Consider the following 19,134-nt stretch of genomic DNA (forward strand, 5'->3'; position numbering starts at 1 on the left):
ATTTAAGTATAGCAAGCCACCTCTGAGGTTGACTTGTATTGAGTTGCCACTGACCTGTCCGCACACTCATCATCTCACTAATGCGGCCACAACCTGACCCTGTGCTCGGTTAAGACCTGTGAGTGGCTTTTTTATCTCTCAGCAAACAAAAGGCCTCCACCTGCCTTTTATGCATTATCTCTGTCTTCCTAATCTGCACAATAGCAGGTTAAGTGCAATCAAAGTCACGATTGATGTTGACGGAACTTGCAGGAATTTGTAGGAAATATCAACCTGGTAATTAATGGTCGAAACATCATCAGGATCTGGTATGGAAATGATTTTTGCTCTGAAGTTTGTTTTTATACAACCCTCGATCACTCCTCCCAACATTTCGCTTCCAAATTGCTTAAAAATGTCAAAGTGTTTTCAACACTGCAGTGAATATATGTATCATGACGTAGTTCACTTCGCTAAACATTGTGCTTCGAGGATGTTTGAAACGTCAGACTTTGGTTTCGTTCGTGTCTTGCGCCCGCGTTTTATAATATCTTAATTCTTTCTCCCGTTTGTTCGTCAATCAGAGCAAAAATATCTGAATTATTGCGAAACTTTCCCTCAAAACATTCACCTTGTTTTTGGAGACGACTTTCCCGACCTGAAACTAATTCCTTGCAGTTACGAATGAACCTGAATCCGCATTAAACGCGGCAGCAGGAAAACTTTTCACCAAAAAAGCAGATCGCGGCCTCTATACCAAGCAATAGATTTCACGAGAGAGGGCAAGATATGATCCAAGTGCAACGACCAAGGAGCGATAATGAGGTAACAATAGTGATTGTTGCGATCGTTTGGAACGCACGATAAGGCTGATGAAAAATCGCCCGCCCCATCGCAACAAAGACCCCCGCAACTTGTCTTTTTTCCTGCAAATAGCATCCAGCGTGTTGCAGCTATATCGGGAGAGATCGCGAGGTCGCGACACCAGAAACCGCCGCTGTCTTTGCATGAGCTTGGTGAAGCAAGATGTGGTCATTGTGACGCGTAAATAACAACAATAGTGACGTAAAGTCTTCACCAAGCAAAGAATATACAACTACACAGCAGGTGTTAACAATTAATCAAGGAACACAACTATACTATTAACAAGCAATCTCAATGCATTTTCAGAAATTACTTTTTAAATGTCCATTGTAAAAAGAAAACTTTGCAAAGTGCAGCCACATTATACTTGTACAAATTGCTATAAGTATAATTGGATTTTCATCCACCAAAAAACAGAGTTCTTAAAGAGCAAATAATTATTGCCAGTTTATTACCAAAAAATTACTTACACAAAACAACGATATGATAGCGAGACCATCTACATTGTTGAAACAAGTCTTCACTTCTGCACATGCGCGATGAAACATGCGAGGTTGGATCGTTGTCAAGACAACTTGGAAACCAAAGCTCACTCGCAATATGGCACAAAATACAAAAACTCAACAGACAGGTAAAATACTGAAGAAATGTAGAATTGGCCACGATGACAGGATTCACAAAGTGCTGCTGATTAAACAGTGACAGGGTGACAAAATCTTCATTGTCGGATTGAAAAATTTGCACTAGGTAAACTCGGCGATGATTTCTAATCGCTCGAACCCAGATCACCGAACTTGTTTTTGTGCAAGTTCAAACAGAAGCTCGCTTTGTCTGATTGCGAGTCCGTCCATCTAATCGTCCCTATCAAGTCGATAATTACATCCGTAAAAAAACAAACAAATTCGCGCAAATTGCGCGTTCTCTCTGCTGGAGGTTTTTGATTAACTTTGCACTAGCCTTATCGCGCGTTCCAAAAGATCGCAACAATCGCCATTGTCACCTCATTATCGCTCCTTGGTCGTTGCACTTGGATCATGTCTTGCACTCTCGCATCATATCTTGAAAGTAAGCGCTGAATTGCGAAGAATTACGTGAAGTCTGTTGCTTGGTTGACCGTGATCTCTTTTTTTTGTTGGAAAGTTTTCCTGCTGCTGCGTTTAATGCGGATTCAGGTTCATTCGTAACTGCAAGGAATTAGTTTCAAGTCGGGAAAGTCGTCTTCAAAAACAAGGTGAATGTTTTGAGGGAAAGTTTCGCAATAATTCAGATATTTTTGCTCTGATTGACGAACAAACGGGAGAAAGAATTAAGATATTATAAAACGCGGGCGCAAGACACGAACGAAACCAAAGTCTGACGTTTCAAACATCCTCGAAGCACAATGTTTAGCGAAGTGAACTACGTCATGATACATATATTCACTGCAGTGTTGAAAACACTTTGACATTTTTAAGCAATTTGGAAGCGAAATGTTGGGAGGAGTGATCGAGGGTTGTATAAAAACAAACTTCAGAGCAAAAATCATTTCCATACCAGATCCTGATGATGTTTCGACCATTAATTACCAGGTTGATATTTCCTACAAATTCCTGCAAGTTCCGTCAACATCAATCGTGACTTTGATTGCACTTAACCTGCTATTGTGCAGATTAGGAAGACAGAGATAATGCATAAAAGGCAGGTGGAGGCCTTTTGTTTGCTGAGAGATGAAAAAGCCACTCACAGGTCTTAACCGAGCACAGGGTCAGGTTGTGGCCGCATTAGTGAGATGACGAGTGTAAGGACAGGTCAGTGGCAACTCAATACAAGTCAACCTCAGAGGTGGCTTGCTATACTTAAATACTAAGCTTAAATGGTGGGTGTAAGTTGTATATGTAAGATGTCTATGAACGAGTGGTGTCGCTTTTGTCATTTTGTATTTGTCATCATTACTCTCAATTAGGAATTTGCTGCGGCAATAAATAACATGAAATAATAACTCACTAAATTAAAATGGACTTGAGAGAAATCTTGTTTCACTGCTAAATTCGTGCGGATATTCCTCCCACGCATTAACTTTTTATAAAAGTATTTCATTATTTTCTAATTTTTTTGTATTTTTTGTCAGATTTCTGCGACTCGTTGTAAATTTTGAACAATCTGATTACACTGACATCATCGAAGATAAGCTCAATGGCGTCAACTCGTTATAGAAAACTGGCCATCTTGGGATACCGGACAGCAGGTAAAAGAGCTTCAGAAGGTTGATATTTTAATTTTTATGTCGCCTTGCTGGTCATTTTACGAACAGAACGAGTCGCACTTCTCAGCCTTCCATATGAACGGCGGTGCATCGCATCATTTATTGTTGGACCGAGGAAAGTCTTTGCGCGACTTAAACTCGGCGATGACGTTGAATTGCTCCAATCTCTGTTACTGAGCTCGTCTTTGCGCAAGTTTCGATTCTGACATATTTTTTTTTATTTGCATAAAAGCAAAATTTTGATGCCATCTGCTAAAATATGTTCCTCATTCTTGTTTTAACGTTTTCCTATTTTTGTGTAATTTTAGCTTTTTGAATAAAAATATTTATTCTCTTCAGGAAAAACAGCCATCACTATCCAGTTTGTAAAGAATGAGTTTGTGACGTCATACCGCCCTACAATTGAAGACAGTAAGTAAAAATATTCTTTGTGCACTTCTTTGAATATGAATTTTACATTTGTTACAATCGTCTTGATATGTCGAAATCATATCTTTCTTATGAGGACCTCATAGCTCACAAATTAAGCTTAAATTTAAAACTTATTCATGATTAAAATTGTTTTTTGCAGCTTACTATAAAAAGTACACATTGAACGAGCAAAATTACGAACTTGACATCGTTGATACGGCTGGGCAGGTGAGGACGAGAATCTATGAAATTACTTTCAGCTTTGTCTTGGCAATGTCTGATTGTTTGGAATATTCGCTTCTTGTTTTGATCAAACTTTTTATGAAATCTTGTTAATTAAAAATTACTTAGCCATGACGCAAGACATTTAATTTTGAAATTGTTAAAATTCTAATCTAAAGAAAAATTAAGGAGGCGATCGCCCTGGCAGTTAGCTTCTACTTAAATTTTAAATTATGACGTCACTTTGCTTTACAAACGACGGCTAAATATTTCAATGTTGGCTTCGTATTTAAACACCAAGTTACACAACATAGGTCAGTTGCGAAAAAGTTTGAATTAATTTTGTGTCAATCCAGGAAGATTATTCTCTCTTCCCCGTTTCATGTTCATTGGATGTCTATGGTTACGTTCTTGTCTACTCGGTCACATCAGTTAAAAGGTGAGCAACTTTCTTTTGGCGATTGTTCTTTTCAGGACTGTGTTATTGTTACATCACAATGTGTGTGCAAGTGAAATTCAAATATACCTCATGCCATAATATACATACACGTGGTCGTTTTTATAAGAATATATAAACTGGCTAAATAAACTTTTCGAAACTGGCACCATATCAGCAAGAACCATACCTTTTGTGCTGGTTTTGTTAGCTGGTATGCACGTCACTATCACCGTGGGTTGATGTACAAAAACTTAAACATGGTGAAACTTAATTATAGGTTTAATTGTGATATCAAATCAATCAAAGCCGCAACTCTTAATTTAGCGTGGGGGTGGTTACCTATGGCAACACACCGGTGCCAGGTTGTCAATGTTGCCTCCAAATTCATCTTTGTATTCACTTTTTTCAGCTTCGAGGTCGTAAAAGTGATCCACGACGAACTCATGGACGTGCTCGGAAGAATCAAGTAAATTTGACCGGATATTTTAACATGATTTTATCCTAACAGCTGTGTTGTGTTTATCGGTCACTTGTAAGATAAAACTGATGACAAGATTTATGTCTAGGATCCCCATCGTCCTCGTCGGGAACAAAACTGATCTCGATCGTGAGAGGAAAGTGAGCACAGAGGAGGGAAGAGAACTTGCTCAAAGCTGGAACGCGATATTTCTCGAGACCTCGGCAAAGGAAGACTCGGTGAGAGTTGTGAGAAAAAGTGCTCAGTTTCCTGCTGACTCAGCAAATTATAGTTTAAAGTTTTGTTTCATCTGAATACGTTAATGCTTTTGTTTGGAACAGTGACGTCAAAGTTGCAATTATGTTACTTATATTGTACATTTCAGGACGTCAAGGCTATCATCGACGGAATCATAAAGGAAATAGAAAAACAAGATGGCGACCTACCCGAAGAGAAAAGTTGCATTGTGTCGTGATGATGACGTCAGAATATGAACAAGATTGACAGTTGGCAACGGAGCCAAGCAGTTGAATATCGTAGCGAGCGTGTAAAAGTCGGAATCCAGCATTGCTGGGATGACGCTGTGATCAAATTCCAAATTTTATTTTATTTTTAGAGCTTTTTGCCTTTTGTGATGCAGTATTTTTAATTGTGACGACACTATACAATGTAAAAATAACGCTGTGCCTTCTATGACCTCACAATAATAAGTCTTAAGTTCAAAGTTGTGAGGGCCTTCGAGTAAAATAGAGACGGCAGAGTGGTTGGGCTGGCATCGCATAAGTTTGTTCAGCAGTGAAAGTTGTCAGATTGTGAAATAGAGATCTTTCGGCTGTTGGCCCAACCTGTTAGAATGGAAACCAAGTTGCATTAAGCTACTGCTTAATGAGAATTGGAGAAGTCGACTTCGTTCATTCAAGTGTAGTCAGCAACTTAGGAACAATAATCTGGTCTAAATGGGTCCATTGTTAAAGTCGCGTGAAATGGGAAAAAGTTATACCTAGCATTTATTTAACTTGTGAAAATACAAAAAAATGCGCCAAGTATAATGACAAGAGTTAAAGCGACGAAAAACTAACACTTTGTGTCTTGCGGAAATCTGTCATTATTTCAACGACCGCATGTTGGCGCCAGAATATCGCATAAAATGAAAGTGCAACTTAAAAGTTTAAGAATCAGAAAAATTTACAATTTTGTTGTTCATTTTCTGTTGTTGAATACAACCGAAGTTATAATAAAAAGATAATTACCAGAAGTAGTGACACTTCCTGTCAGCTATAGCGACATATTTGAAATCAACAACAACAGAACTTGCAAGATCGAAGCTGTAACTAAAGTTGTCCCTTATATTACGTCATAAAATGTTTTTACCGCCATCCAATCATCGTCGTCTTGTTAATATTGTCCGAGTATTTACAACATGCTTACGTATAAGCTGATACAAAGTCCGACGAAATCGGCAATGTTTTGTTGCAAAAGTAGGCCAGCATGTGAATGTCCTGGTAGTCGGCAAGAAAGTACTCCGGGAATATTATCAGGGCAAGCTCTACTTACTGCGCCTACCACTAGCTATGCCTCATTATAATTTATCTTACTCTACAGTAGTGCCATAAACCTTAGTTAAGGATTCCAAAGATTTTACGCCACAAAAACTGATTATCAATGCCAGATTGCGATGGAATGTGACACAACACGTGTTTTGTGGTAGCACTTCGCATGCTTATTTGTCATGTTAAGTTAATTCATTATGCCATTACATAACTCAGTCTGTGTTACAGACGTGTTACAAAGACGTTCAAACAATTGGATTAAAATTGAATGTCAAACCAAAACATACTCGCTTTATTTAAAAATTCCCAATTTACTGCATACAATTTTGAAACGCCGTTTTATTCGCCTAACCTTCTATTTGCATTATGGTATAATCACTGGGTCGGGAGCAGTCCTATAGTTGGCTAATACCTTTGACAAATGCGGAGACATGTGAAGGTAAATTGCAAATCGTAGCCAACATTCCCCAAACAGCTTGCACACTTTTGCCAATTTGGTTGAGGTTTTGCATTGGTGCTAGTAATAGCCCAAGCATTGAGCCTATGACGCTTGTATACCGGCACACGTTGGTCTTATTCTTGATCTGATATCAGAATTCTTATCCTCGGACCGAAAAAAGCGGTTTGGGAATTAAGAGATGCCAAAAACGTAAATCACCTTGTTCTGAAGTCAAAATGGCAGCGGCCGAATAAACTTCAATGTCACAAATGTTCTGGCCTTTCACCAACTCTGCCAGTTGCTTGCAGTGCCGCTACTTTTCCAACTGCTCCTTGCTCAAACCAACACTCAACTTTGAACTCAGGAACTGTGATTGTGACGTCACAGTAAGCACAACATCGATCGCTTCGCAGATATCGTCACACTTACGATTAACAGACAAAGAAAAACTCAAATGAAAAAATATGGGAATATGATCACATATATCACAACACCGATACATGCTAACTTTTGCACGCTCGCTACGACATTCAACCGCGCGGTTCGGTCGCCAACTGTCAATTACGCAATTTTGTGACGTCATCATCACGACACTATGCATTTCTTCTCTTCAGGTAGGTTGCCGTCTTGTCTCTCGATTTCCATAATGACTCCTTTAAAGATGGCCTGGACGTCCTGAAATACGCAAAGGTTAAGCAAGTGTAGCAGCTTCAAGCCGCAAAGCTTTTTTTATGACGCAATAATCGCAATTAGTGTGCGTCATCTCGTATAAACTCACATTAAAAACTGAAATGTTTCTGACAATCATATGCCCCGTTCCAAAGTATAGCGTATACACCAGATAGACACAAACTTCACTTTTCAGAAGTCGATAAAAAGGGATACATGATTATATGCAACATATCAGCTTTTAATTAGAATATACATTAACTTGGCTGCATCAGTTGCGGCCAACTGGTGCTTGAAGATATCAGGGCTGCCGACTTAACATAACACAAATGTGATTTGACCTGCAACAGGGGAGCAAGAATATCTTAAATAAGACAAGTACATCAACGGTGGCAACTCATGAAAAGCTGATGACAAATGTAAATGTTTGAAAGAATAACTACAAGTTGTTCAGATGCAGCTGGATCGTATAGGTTCGTTGATGTCTATGTTGTCTAACTGTGCTTTTATCTGGTCAAATTCTATGGCAGAGCTATTTCAAAGCAAAATAAACTTGGACAAAATTTTTAAATTTATTTTAGTAGAATTTTTTAGAATTGAAACCAGAAACCACCGACTCTGAATCAACACTGTCTGACTTCATCAAAGAAATAGACTCTTACCAGGTTATGTTTTGCCGAAGTCTCGAGAAATATCGCGTTCCAGGTTTGAGCAAGTTTTTGTCCCTCCTCCGTGCTCACTTTCCTCTCAAGATGAAGATCCGTTTTGTTCCCGACGAGGACGATGGGGATCCTGGAGAAACAACTCATCAATTTATCATTCTAGAAAAAAGCAGCTCTCGAGAAGAACCACTTCACATCATAAACCTTAGCATTATGGGGAGCAATCTGCAAATTTTCATTAATTCTGGCTGAAAAAAGAAATGGCTTTTGACCAAGACAGCTTCCTATTTAGACGGCAATACTTGCCTATACAAATACATGTTCACAAGCCAGATGGTAACTATGACACAAGTGACCGGCAAACACAACACAGCTGTCAAAATAAAATCATGTTAAAATGTGTTGGAGTACTCACTTGATTCTTCCAACCATGTCCAGCAGTTTGTCGTGGATTACTTTCACGACCTCGAAGCTTAAAAAAGTGAATACAAAGATGAATTCGGAGGCAACATTGACAACCTGGCACTGATGTGTTGCCATAAATGTGCACCCCACACTGGGCCTGTGGTTGAATTTGAACCCCAGTGATATTAACAGCTCAACCGGCTTGTTCAGTATTAAATCATGTAAAAACCGCGCAACGTTTGATTTTGTTTTATAAAATTTCAAGCCCAGCTTACTCAGCTTGCACATTTGTCCGATGAAAACATTTTGCAAATATTTTCTAGAAATTTTTGTGATCTTGTCCAAGGACATCGAAGCAAGTTCACATAAACATGGATGAATCTCGAAAACTGCAAATCTTAGTCTTCTCTAATCGCACTTTTAGTCAAACTAAGTTTTAAATCAAAATGTAGCACGATGGCCAAGTGGACAGATCATGACATTAAGCTCATTTGTCTCTCGATCCTTTAAATACCAAGTTAAACACCTTTTAGCTGACGTGACAGAGTAGACCAGGATGTAGCCATGGATGTCCAAGGAGTAAGAATCAGGAAAAAGGGAATATTCATCCTGAAATAAAAAAAGAGTTGAAAAGCCACAGATGTTTTGTTTATGCCAACATCTAAATATTTACTTTTCCACTTGATAGTATTCATCCCAAAAAATATTCCACTTTAAAATTTAAGATTCAATCTAAACCTCTTGGTAATGAATGAATTGGTAATTTTTGTCATTAATTATATTTATGACTTCATAAAAAAAGCAGCTGAATCAATAAACCGAAGCAAAAGGAAGCGTTTATTTCTCATCTTTCACCTGTCCGGCAGTATCAACAATATGAAGTCGATATTCCTGGTTGTTTAATTTGAATTGTCGCGTGAAAGCTGCAAGTATGAATTCAGCAGGGAAGTGCGTGTTTAAACGTAAAGATAATGCCATTGAGCATCAATTACAAGTCTAACACAAGCACGGAGTCAAATTTATGAATGAACAGCAGACGGAGCTATTTGACTCACTGTTTTCGATGGTCGGGTCGTAGGATTCAACAAACTGATTGTCAACAAACTGAATAGTAATGGATGATTTTCCTAAAGACAAGAAAGTTTATTATTAGAAGATCATCTCAATGTAGTGGCTGACGACAACATCATCATGTGTGTAAGAAGTGTCATAGACTTGTGGTGGTCGCCGTAGCAACACACGACGACTTTGCAGTCACCAGACGGACATCTCACATTAAAAGCTGTGTTTGCGCTGATTGATTTAACGATGGCGTACATGGTACTTGCCCGACAATATGTGTCTGCGTACCAGCCTTCAACATACGAGTATTGCAACACCGCAATAAAAATCAACCTCAGCAAATCGTTTCACTTGGGACACTTTAGTGCTAGCCGGGAAAAAACATGCGTCGTCACAAATCCTTGAGTGCCGCAGACTGATGCCGAAAGGAATGTTGTTAGATAGGAAAATTTTAATAATAATAAAAGAATACTTTTTTTGACAACTCATTTTATACATTGAACTACTCCCGTTGATAAAACAATCTTAGTTATAAGCACAGACAAAATGTGATGTTGGTAAATAAGAGCATTTAATAAACTAGTTTTCAAGCAGCCACAAGAAATAAACACAATATATGTGTTATATTGATGATAGTGAAAAATACTATACATTACAAATCTCACGCACCTACTGACCGATAACCCATGATGGCCAGCTTCCTGTCACGAGGTGGCGCCATGGAGCTTCTCTACAACAATATCACCAGAACATAAATATTCGTAAAAACACAGCAAGTTTTAGAAACCCGAGAGATAGAAGGAATCGAAATTGATTAAACCCTAAGAATGTTGTGTCTATTCTGATGGAGACAAAAACTTCATTGTCTTCGTAAAAAATTGATTATGGCAAAAGTAAATATCTAAGACCATTTAAAGACATCTTGACCAGCCAAAGGTATTCTTCATTATAAAGACAGAAATCACTCATAATTAGGTTTAGTTTGCTATGTTACAACATTTAAGTTAGGAAACTGTGAAATTTAGCTTTGAACGCACACTTTTTCCAGTGAAATAGTGGTAACCAAAAGTTATACATAGAAGCAGGTTAGTCTATATTAAAATTCCGCCAACTTAAAAAAACAAAAATGTATGTATTAAGGATGTGCCGCGAGGAAGATTATTCGGGTTCGTGCGAATCCGAATATCATGAAAGTCGACATGAACGAATCCCGAATCTATTCGTATTAGAACCAAACAATAAAATTTCATTCAAAAGTTGTCAAGTCTTGTTTCTAAAATGACGTAATCGATAAACAAATCGCTTTCTTTCGAAAAATAGTGTTTAAAAAACGATGGAAAAAGCAAAATCGTTAGGAAAACGACCTTCATTGTAAGTACTGCTGACTCTAGTTTAGCTTTGTCGGGAAACTAGATCATCATTTTTTACGAAAGTCAGTAAATTTATAAGTAATATTGTATTCGGGTTCGCCATTGTTGGTATTCGTGTTCGCCCGAATCTTCCATAAAGGCGATATTCGGCGAATCTATTCGGGTTTGGGTTTGTATCGGCCCATCCCTATTCCCTAGTATATATACATCGAAAGTTTACATGGCCAATGCCAAAATCCACTGGCGTAAAAATTAGTTTTTGCCGTACTTCTTCAGCGATAAGGTGCTAGTTTCCAGTCTGAACCCAGCTTTAGCGCAGCAGTACATAAACGATTTCTGTCAAAAACTTCCATTTCTGCCGGGCGTGTTGGAGAAAGAGAAACAGCCATAATGTCTGAACCAAGTGAACCGGAGCAGTGGATTAGACATTCAGACCGCACGTTACCAGATAAAGAGGATAACTTGCGTATCTGAAATATGCATAAGCAAGCATGGTAGTAAGGTGTTCTTAACCTTATTAACTTCGCTCACCCGGAATCTGATAACATAACCGGCAAATTAGACAAATACAAACGCTGCTTACAAAACTACACCAGTCTGGGCTAATTGAGAAGGTGCTAAGAAGGTAAAAATGTTTTGCGGAGTGCGTGGGTAGTATTTAAATGGCGGATTTTCTTACTGCAAAAATGCCTTACACTAGCGACGGATATGGCGCTGGGACGATTACACAAAACCAGTGGACGCACGTAACTTGGCGTCTTCCAAACCACTTGCAGTCTGAGTAAGTAGGCTAAATAATCGTCACAAGTTGGGCAAATTATACAGGTCATAATTACAAACACGCCGCAGGCCCGGCGTCATTAAAGGAAAATCGGCCATAACTACCAACAAACCGTTTAAGTGATTGATGGGGATAAGCGTAAAGCTAAAGTTCTACAATTATTGTACAAAAAAAAAGAAAAAGAATAAAAAATGCTATTGTGTTGGTTTTTGTTGTTTATTTTTCGCCATTAGCTGTACGGAGCGAAAGTTAGGATGCTAACCGTTGTAGCTATAGCACAATAAAATACATGCTCACGAACAATTAACGAGCAGGAAACAGTGGCAAAGCCCAAGGGCCTAAAACATGCAAGATGGCAGTAACAGAAATGTGTTATGAGATGTTATACAAAAATTCAAATATACGTACTCGATTAAATTAAATCGTAGCCATAACATATATATACCATTCGCCAGAACTACGGCAGATTGCACTATTTCATTTCTTGATCACAACATATGTATTCATTGACGTTTTTTTATTTATTAACAAACCTGTAATTTACTCTTGTACGCTGTACGCAAAGCTTGTGTTGTAACAAAGTCAACTTTTTCTTACCTAAGTCATGTCGAATCAATTGAAACTGTGATTTGAGTCGATCCAATGCTCACTAACAGTTTAACTTTGAAAATGTTTCTGACGATACACAGGCTTCTTAAAATTAATCTGGTTAATTGGTATATGTCTATAACAAGTTTTTTCGAAAAATAACACATCCATTTTAAATGTTTACAAAGCTACACATTTTGCTTTCACATCGGTCAGCAGGTGAAATGGTGAATAGAGCCAAGTAATCATCGAATCTTTTTACGCTCTAATGAACTATTAAATCTCTGTGTTTACTATTGAATTGAATATTAAAACTCTAATGAAAATAATTGACTCTAATGAAGTCAAAGATTCGAGTCGTTGTAAGACTGTGTAAAGCTGTTCTGGGTTTCCACTGTGGTCTTTATCCTATCAAGTCTTTCACTGATAGTAAACAATCTCCTTCTGTATGCCGCCTCACAACAACCAGAACAACCTTGACAGGTTGAAACCATTGGAGGGAAAATAGAAACTGAAACTGTGGTCTTGGGAATAAAGAAAAGAAATCCTGGAAATTATATAAAACTCATTTATAGTTTATTTATGAAAAGTTTTGCTCCAAACAAAAATAACATTATCGAATAAAATTTGCCGCGTAATCTACACAGAATGAATATTTTTGGTCGAGTCAGCTTTTGACGCAATGGCCACGTTGACCACTTTGTAAACGTTGATAACTTCTGCTGAGATTGCTGAGATCCTCCAAGCAAGGTCCTATCCCATCTGGTCATTCTTCGAATCATCTGAAGTGAAATTTCTGATCGTTGGAAAACGTCAAAGACCAGAGAGCAGTCGCCGCAGCCCAAGCAACCTGACAATGTACAAGGACGGTGCAATTGCGCAGTGCAACAAAATAAAAGATGACGTAATTGTGACGTAAGTAGTACCGACTCTTGCAGCTTTGCGAAAGTTGGAAGACAAGTGACCATATTCTGAACTGCTATCTGTTAAAATGTCTGACTGATTCTGTCCACTTTGATTCTTGCCATCGATGGTATCACGTGACCTGCTTGGCTCATACAGCGGTGCGGAAAATACGTCATCACCTCCCACAAGATCGATGACGCAAAGTGTGACGTAAGGAGCTGTCGAAGCCAGATGGAAAATAGCGTTAAAAAAAATAAACCGCCAGAGAGCGCTGCAGCGCACGAACACGTTGCTGGAATGTTTGCGCAGCCACAAGAGGCGCAGTGCGCTGGAGAAGGCAAAGATCCAAGAGCAGGTGATGAGGAGGACGCTGAAGAGAAGTTGCGCCTTGCTAAGGCTCGGGAACAACGTCGAACACGTGGCGCAAGTCGGCGCTATTTCGGTCGACATTCGTTCGAGATTGAGGAAATCTCGCTCATCAAATACGACAACGTTCTCACGGTCGTGTAATATCCCGGAAGTATTACTTTCCGGTAGTTGGTTCTGACGTTTCTTCTTGAGCAGTTGTGAAGAAACATTTTGAGACGACTCTACTCCATTAAGTTCTGAAAGAAAATGGGAATTGCGAAAGTTTTGGCAGTTCTTCAATTAAATAAGGGCGACCTCACCTTGAACCTTGGTGTTTTCATTTCCGGTGTGGCTTAGAGGTACTTCCCCGCTATTTTGGACGCTTATTGGTCGAGTGACGTAAAACCATTTCATTTCAAATGAATCATTGCGACCTTAAAAGGCAGCGGTTTCATTTTGATGTAAAGAATAGAACATTGTCTGATCATTGCAACATGATAATTGAGTATTGTCAGAAATTTCACACCATTGTTAAGGGAGGATTACATTTTTATGAAATGATATCCATTCTTGAAATTACCTTGATTTGTGACGTAATTTCCCGGGGATTGTTCGTCACAGTCCACTGGACATACGAAGAAGTCCAACAGCGACAAATTTTGCCTGGAAAAGACAAGAAACGTTACAACCTTTTTCGTCGATTCATGTTGAAACAGTCATGCGGCTGCAAAACCCCGAAACATTAGATTTTCAAGCTTCACCAGATGACTCATACTTAGTCGCCATACTTAATCGTGACGTCACGAAAGCTTACTCGGGTCGTCGGGTCACAGATCGTGTGAGGAGTGGGACGAACCACATGACCAGGAAACACGTCCAAGAGAAGAAGAGGACCAGGAGAGTCGTCCGGATGCTCACCACCGAATTGCTATGGCGACCGATGTAGGAGGAGTGCGAGCTCCGCTGGAAAACCGATCCTCGGCGAATAAAAGTGCTCGATCCTGATAACGTCATAATCGATATGAAACAGCACGATTTCACGTGTATTACGTCATCACAAAAAACTGACTTGACCACCAGGTGGACTTGATCTTGGAGATGGGGAGGGTCCTGGACCGCTTCTTCTCGATTCTAGAATTGTCCTTGTCTGGTCGGGAGTTCTTGTTCTGGGTGGGGGGATCTAAAATGACAGATGACGTAATAAACGTTCGCCCCGGATTTTGAAATAAATTGGTTTGTCTCAGCCAATCAGATTCTTACAGCCTGTCCGCGTTTTTGTCAATTTTTCCTGCTGTTCAATTGGATTCTCTGATTTAGCATCAAACGTCCCCACATCTGTGAACGAATATTCAATGACGCTCGACCTTCTGCATGACGCCCTCTTCTGTCGGTCTTGCTTGGAATCGCGCGGAAATTCTCTCTCCTTTTGAAAAAATCCGTAAAACCTTCGTTTATGTCTTCATAATTGTCCTGGCGGTGCGAATAATTGAATTGTGACGACATTATTCAAGTTCAAAGCAAAAGTTGACAGACAAGTTCACCTCAGAAGAGTGACGGTTGAAAACCTTCATGATAGTCTCAAAACCTGGCCTATGCAACCCACTGGCGCCCTCTCCGTGCAGAGATGACAGTGAAGAAGAATCCGTGCGGTGGCGCCCCATACTAATGGTCCGCTTGTAAAGAGCGTAAGTGAGAATGATGACGTTGCAACATGAAAGCGTGATTGAGGACAGCTTGAGACCTGAAACACGCGATGGACCATTATTACCTGACAATGACGTAATCAGTAAATAGACGATAAGCGTTTGATAAAGTCTATTGGTAATTGGTATGTAATTGAAGCAACAATCACGTGAGTAAAGGACAGAGTTTACTTGATGGCACAGGATCGTCTTCACTCTAACAGTACAGAGAAAGAATATTTTTGTTTAAATATCGATCAAAGCAACATCAAAGCAACCAAAGGAATCGCAACATTTGAGGTAAGAATCGTAACTATGGCAACGGACAAGCACTTAGCTTTTATTTGAGAGATATTGAATTTTCCTGCAAAGTTGATGGTAAAAAGCCCGGCTCATTAATTATGTAAAACGCCCTCAGTTTAACACGAAAATCCACTCTGTTGTGACGTCAACGTTGCTTTGGCAACAAGTTCACCCTGATTGTTCACATGAATTTTCCTTATAAGGAAAATCGGAAATCGTGCGTCGATTAAAAATGGCAAAAAAACGGTGATGGAACTATTTATAGCATTTGTGACGTAAGAAAGGTAACCCTGGACCACTTGGGCTCACATATTTACTAGGAAATGACTTTGTAGCCAACGCGGGTCCAACGTAAGAACGTCAGTAATGTCTGATGGTGGGGACTTGCTGATTTTAAATCACTTAATGTGATGCAGTGATGATGATAATTAAACCAAGTAACAACCTGACGTCATTAAGCTTTGCTTTGCTGATATTTTGACCGAAACATTCTCCTTCGAGATCAAATTGAGAAATAAATCTGAAGAACTTATTCGCGCAGAATAAAAGCTGAATTGTTATTTTTGTTTTGGTGTTTAGCAGCGCAGCGCCAATAACGCAGTGGCATTGGCCTAATGCCGGCCCTGGCTATGCCAATATACCGGTTATTATCAAATTGTTGTTATTATGAAGAGTATCGCGGTTTGAAGCTTCATAGACACTTTTTGTTGTCATGAAACCATCTTGGTTGTTGCGGAATAAAGTTAAAAAAATAAAATTAAAGAAATAGAATCAATTAATTCATATTCGACCTTCCAAGACAGTTTCAACATGTCTGTGCCCATCAGTTGGTCTGCCCAAGTCTTTCGTCATAATGACGTCATGATGACGAAGTGTTTTCACGATGACGTCAGAGATAAACGCTAAACCGACTGTGACGTCGACAGCTGTTAGGCTTATGACGAAAAGAAACATTCTCTGTCGAAGTCGTCTACGGAAAAATGACGTCATCATCAGTCAGACGTTCAACTAATATTGAGCACAATGTTATATAATTATGATGTCACAATCTTACCTGTAATTCCTTATCAGTGATGTCATAACCAGAATGTTGATGACGAGGACAAGACAGGACAAGAGAAGAGTGATCACGTCATCGATCTTCATATTAACCAAGACAAAGCAGAATTAAAATTCTAGAATCTGAAAATTTTATGGATTTTGTTTAGCAGGTGACATATTAATAACTACGTCATTAAAAATCCCACAACTACGTAATAGCGGCAAGTTTCACACTCCCAGCCTCATATAACAGTTCCTACAAATTCCGACCCCTTTGTATTACTGCCAATATTCTTGTTGGTTACGTAAGAAAGATCTATCCTCGTCCTGGCAAGATTTCAAATAACGCAAACAACTACGTCACAGCAATTTTCAACTATCAGCTTTTATACATGCCCAAAGCTAATGGGTTTCGGTGCTTTACCGCGCGCTCATCCAGGTTAACAAGTTACGTAAATGACGTTACACGTCAGTGTCAAGTTTTAGATTTCAACCAGATCGAAGTTCCCTCGAGTCAGATCAAAAGAAATTTGGGACCTTCCCCAACGACCTTTTTCCGGTTGATTGTTGCCAAGTGCTCGGTCTTGATCGCTGGTGTCGCGAATTGGGCCAATACTCCCCACAATTGACCCAGATTTGGCGACAATTAAAGAAACCATGCGCTTTGGTCGTCAAAAGTGCGACAAAGTAAGGCGACCGTTCGCGAAACGAACTGCTCTTTTTTAAAGCGTCTTAAAATCATTACATCATGATTATAATTATGACAGCATAGTCATTTGAAACCGCTCAAGTCAGGAAGCCGGTTCGGTTCGACCCCGGTTGACCCGCTTTAGTCACAGCTGGTGATAATAATGTGTGACGTAGCGATGAATACGAACTTTGTTTGCTTATAATTGTCCATTGCTTCGACATAATCGGTCGGTGAAGATCTTCCAACATCTTCGAACAAATTCCAACTAAATTATTAATCGCGTGACGTAGTGACGTCCCAAAACTGATGAAACGAGCCAGAAGTTGCTGCCGGCACACACGCTCTATGGCTATATTGCAAGTTATTCTCTCATTTTTTCCTTATTTCTCAGATAAGAACTTAATCATTCCCTATCTAATGAAACTTGAAATTTTCTTGCCCAGCTCAATATTTCTTGGTTTGTTTCTTTTCCAGTTCACTGAGTTAACACAAACCTGGAAGACTTCAGTGAACAAAAGCTGTTAATTGTTGATAAACATGTGCGCTATTACAACATGTGCGCTATTACAACATGATGTGCTTTTACTTGTCTCATTTAAAAATACTTCAATGCAACACAAATGACAAGTTCCACTGCAACACATTCTTATGCTGGTCTGCTGCTGAACCTTTATAGGAGATTCAAATGATCTCAGCAACTTCTTATAAAGATGAAGTAAAAAACAAATGAAACAAAATGTTCAAGACGACCTCAGCTACAAACCTATTCTGTGTCTCCTCTCCACTTCAAGCCACTCAGCGCTCTGGTCGCGACTGCAGCGCAAAACATTTTAACCTCGTTTGCCGGAAACCCACAATGCCTCTGTTGATCACCTGACTGAAGCGGTCGAGTCGCTATCAACTGTTACGTCATAACTACGATCGCGCTCTTCTATTTCTGTGATTCGGCAAAATTTAATGAAATTTGAGGAATCAACAGAAATCTTTCGCGTAATAATTAAACATAAAGACATTATGACATCATTATAACGGCATTATTAGACCACTCCTAATCTTCCCAATCACGCATTCATCTTTTTAACGACAAATGGTTTTTGTTGGAATCTTTTTTCTCGATTATAATGCAAGAAAACAAGCTTATTGTGACGTATTAGACACGGTCATTGTGAAGTCAAAAACACAGGACTTGACTAACAGGGTGAAGGTTTAGCACAGCGGTTCCCAAAGTTTTTCGAGCACGACCCAAATCCGAGTTTGGTGAACGACTCGCGACCCAAGTCTCAAACAGCGATTTTCTCACAATCAGCATATTGAGATCGAGATCACGTACATATTTTAACATTTTAACATCTTAACTTAATTAACCCTTTAACAAAACACAGTAAAAAGAAGAAGCTTTATAACTTTACTTCAAAATAGTACCGTGATCAACTAATCTTGACTTGTAAGTTGTGAACTTATAAAGTTAAAAACCATGTTATCTTTTACTACACAGCTGTTAAAATCATCGGAGGAAATGTCTATGATGCAATACGTCAGTCTATTATTGCATCATACATGAAAGAACTTGAAAAGAGGAAAAAGAACGTTGAAAATACACAACACGACCTATCTTTGACCTTTGTGACCCAGGTTCGCATCGCCGCGACTCCTTTCGACCGGTACTGTGGGAACCACTGGCTAAGCACATGCACGGTGTTGCAGAAGTTACGCAGTTATGTCCTAATAATGGTGAATTGAGTTCAATTGTTTCGTCATTAGAGTTAACACTCGGTGCAAAATCTTGAGTAAGGGTTTATGGAAGTGGCGACGCCACAGAAAGTAGATCACGCCACTTATTGTATGTGATGAACGTTTGAGTGAAAGCAAATGGTTTCAAATGAAATAAATTAAATGTAATAAATCATTTAGAGATTTCTCTAATTGAGGAATTACGCAATATGGCAGAGTAACCACGTCACTGGAATGGCATGAGGCATTAATCAGTTGCCATTGTTCAAACATCATGCGTCAATATATCGAT

General features: G+C 39.2%; 3 protein-coding genes across 5 annotated transcripts; 1 reads left to right on the top strand and 2 right to left on the bottom strand.

The window, feature by feature from the left end:
• Window positions 1-2,948: 2,948 nt before the first annotated feature.
• On the top strand, window positions 2,949-5,383 carry LOC143470045 (GTP-binding protein Rheb-like). Of its 2 annotated transcripts, none has more exons than XM_076967888.1 (7): window positions 2,949-3,067; window positions 3,425-3,496; window positions 3,657-3,724; window positions 4,075-4,157; window positions 4,567-4,623; window positions 4,724-4,862; window positions 5,000-5,383. In XM_076967888.1, exons 1-7 carry the CDS (start codon window positions 3,016-3,018, stop codon window positions 5,087-5,089), a joined length of 561 nt encoding a protein of 186 aa, XP_076824003.1. In that variant the 5' UTR covers window positions 2,949-3,015; the 3' UTR covers window positions 5,090-5,383. The 2 variants fall into 2 exon arrangements, with proteins under 2 accessions (XP_076824003.1, XP_076824004.1); XM_076967889.1 differs by having other exon boundaries at window positions 4,724-4,853.
• Window positions 5,384-6,956: 1,573 nt separating this feature from the next.
• Window positions 6,957-11,375, bottom strand: LOC143470046 (GTP-binding protein Rheb-like). The gene is made up of 7 exons (XM_076967891.1): window positions 10,071-11,375; window positions 9,395-9,466; window positions 9,195-9,262; window positions 8,866-8,948; window positions 8,350-8,406; window positions 7,935-8,064; window positions 6,957-7,278 (listed from the first exon to the last, which is right to left on the bottom strand). Exons 1-7 carry the CDS (start codon window positions 10,120-10,122, stop codon window positions 7,189-7,191), a joined length of 552 nt encoding a protein of 183 aa, XP_076824006.1. The 5' UTR covers window positions 10,123-11,375; the 3' UTR covers window positions 6,957-7,188.
• Window positions 11,376-12,702: 1,327 nt separating this feature from the next.
• On the bottom strand, window positions 12,703-16,582 carry LOC143471211 (uncharacterized). Of its 2 annotated transcripts, XM_076969608.1 has the most exons (10): window positions 16,434-16,582; window positions 16,171-16,349; window positions 14,936-15,135; window positions 14,655-14,817; window positions 14,464-14,574; window positions 14,209-14,395; window positions 13,975-14,057; window positions 13,715-13,828; window positions 13,067-13,651; window positions 12,703-12,990 (listed from the first exon to the last, which is right to left on the bottom strand). In XM_076969608.1, exons 1-10 carry the CDS (start codon window positions 16,523-16,525, stop codon window positions 12,710-12,712), a joined length of 1,995 nt encoding a protein of 664 aa, XP_076825723.1. In that variant the 5' UTR covers window positions 16,526-16,582; the 3' UTR covers window positions 12,703-12,709. The 2 variants fall into 2 exon arrangements, with proteins under 2 accessions (XP_076825723.1, XP_076825725.1); XM_076969610.1 differs by having other exon boundaries at window positions 12,806-13,651.
• Window positions 16,583-19,134: the final 2,552 nt, after the last annotated feature.

Source organism: Clavelina lepadiformis, chromosome 9 (genome assembly GCF_947623445.1).
Source record: "Clavelina lepadiformis chromosome 9, kaClaLepa1.1, whole genome shotgun sequence".
NCBI classification, from domain to species: Eukaryota; Metazoa; Chordata; class Ascidiacea; order Aplousobranchia; family Clavelinidae; genus Clavelina; species Clavelina lepadiformis.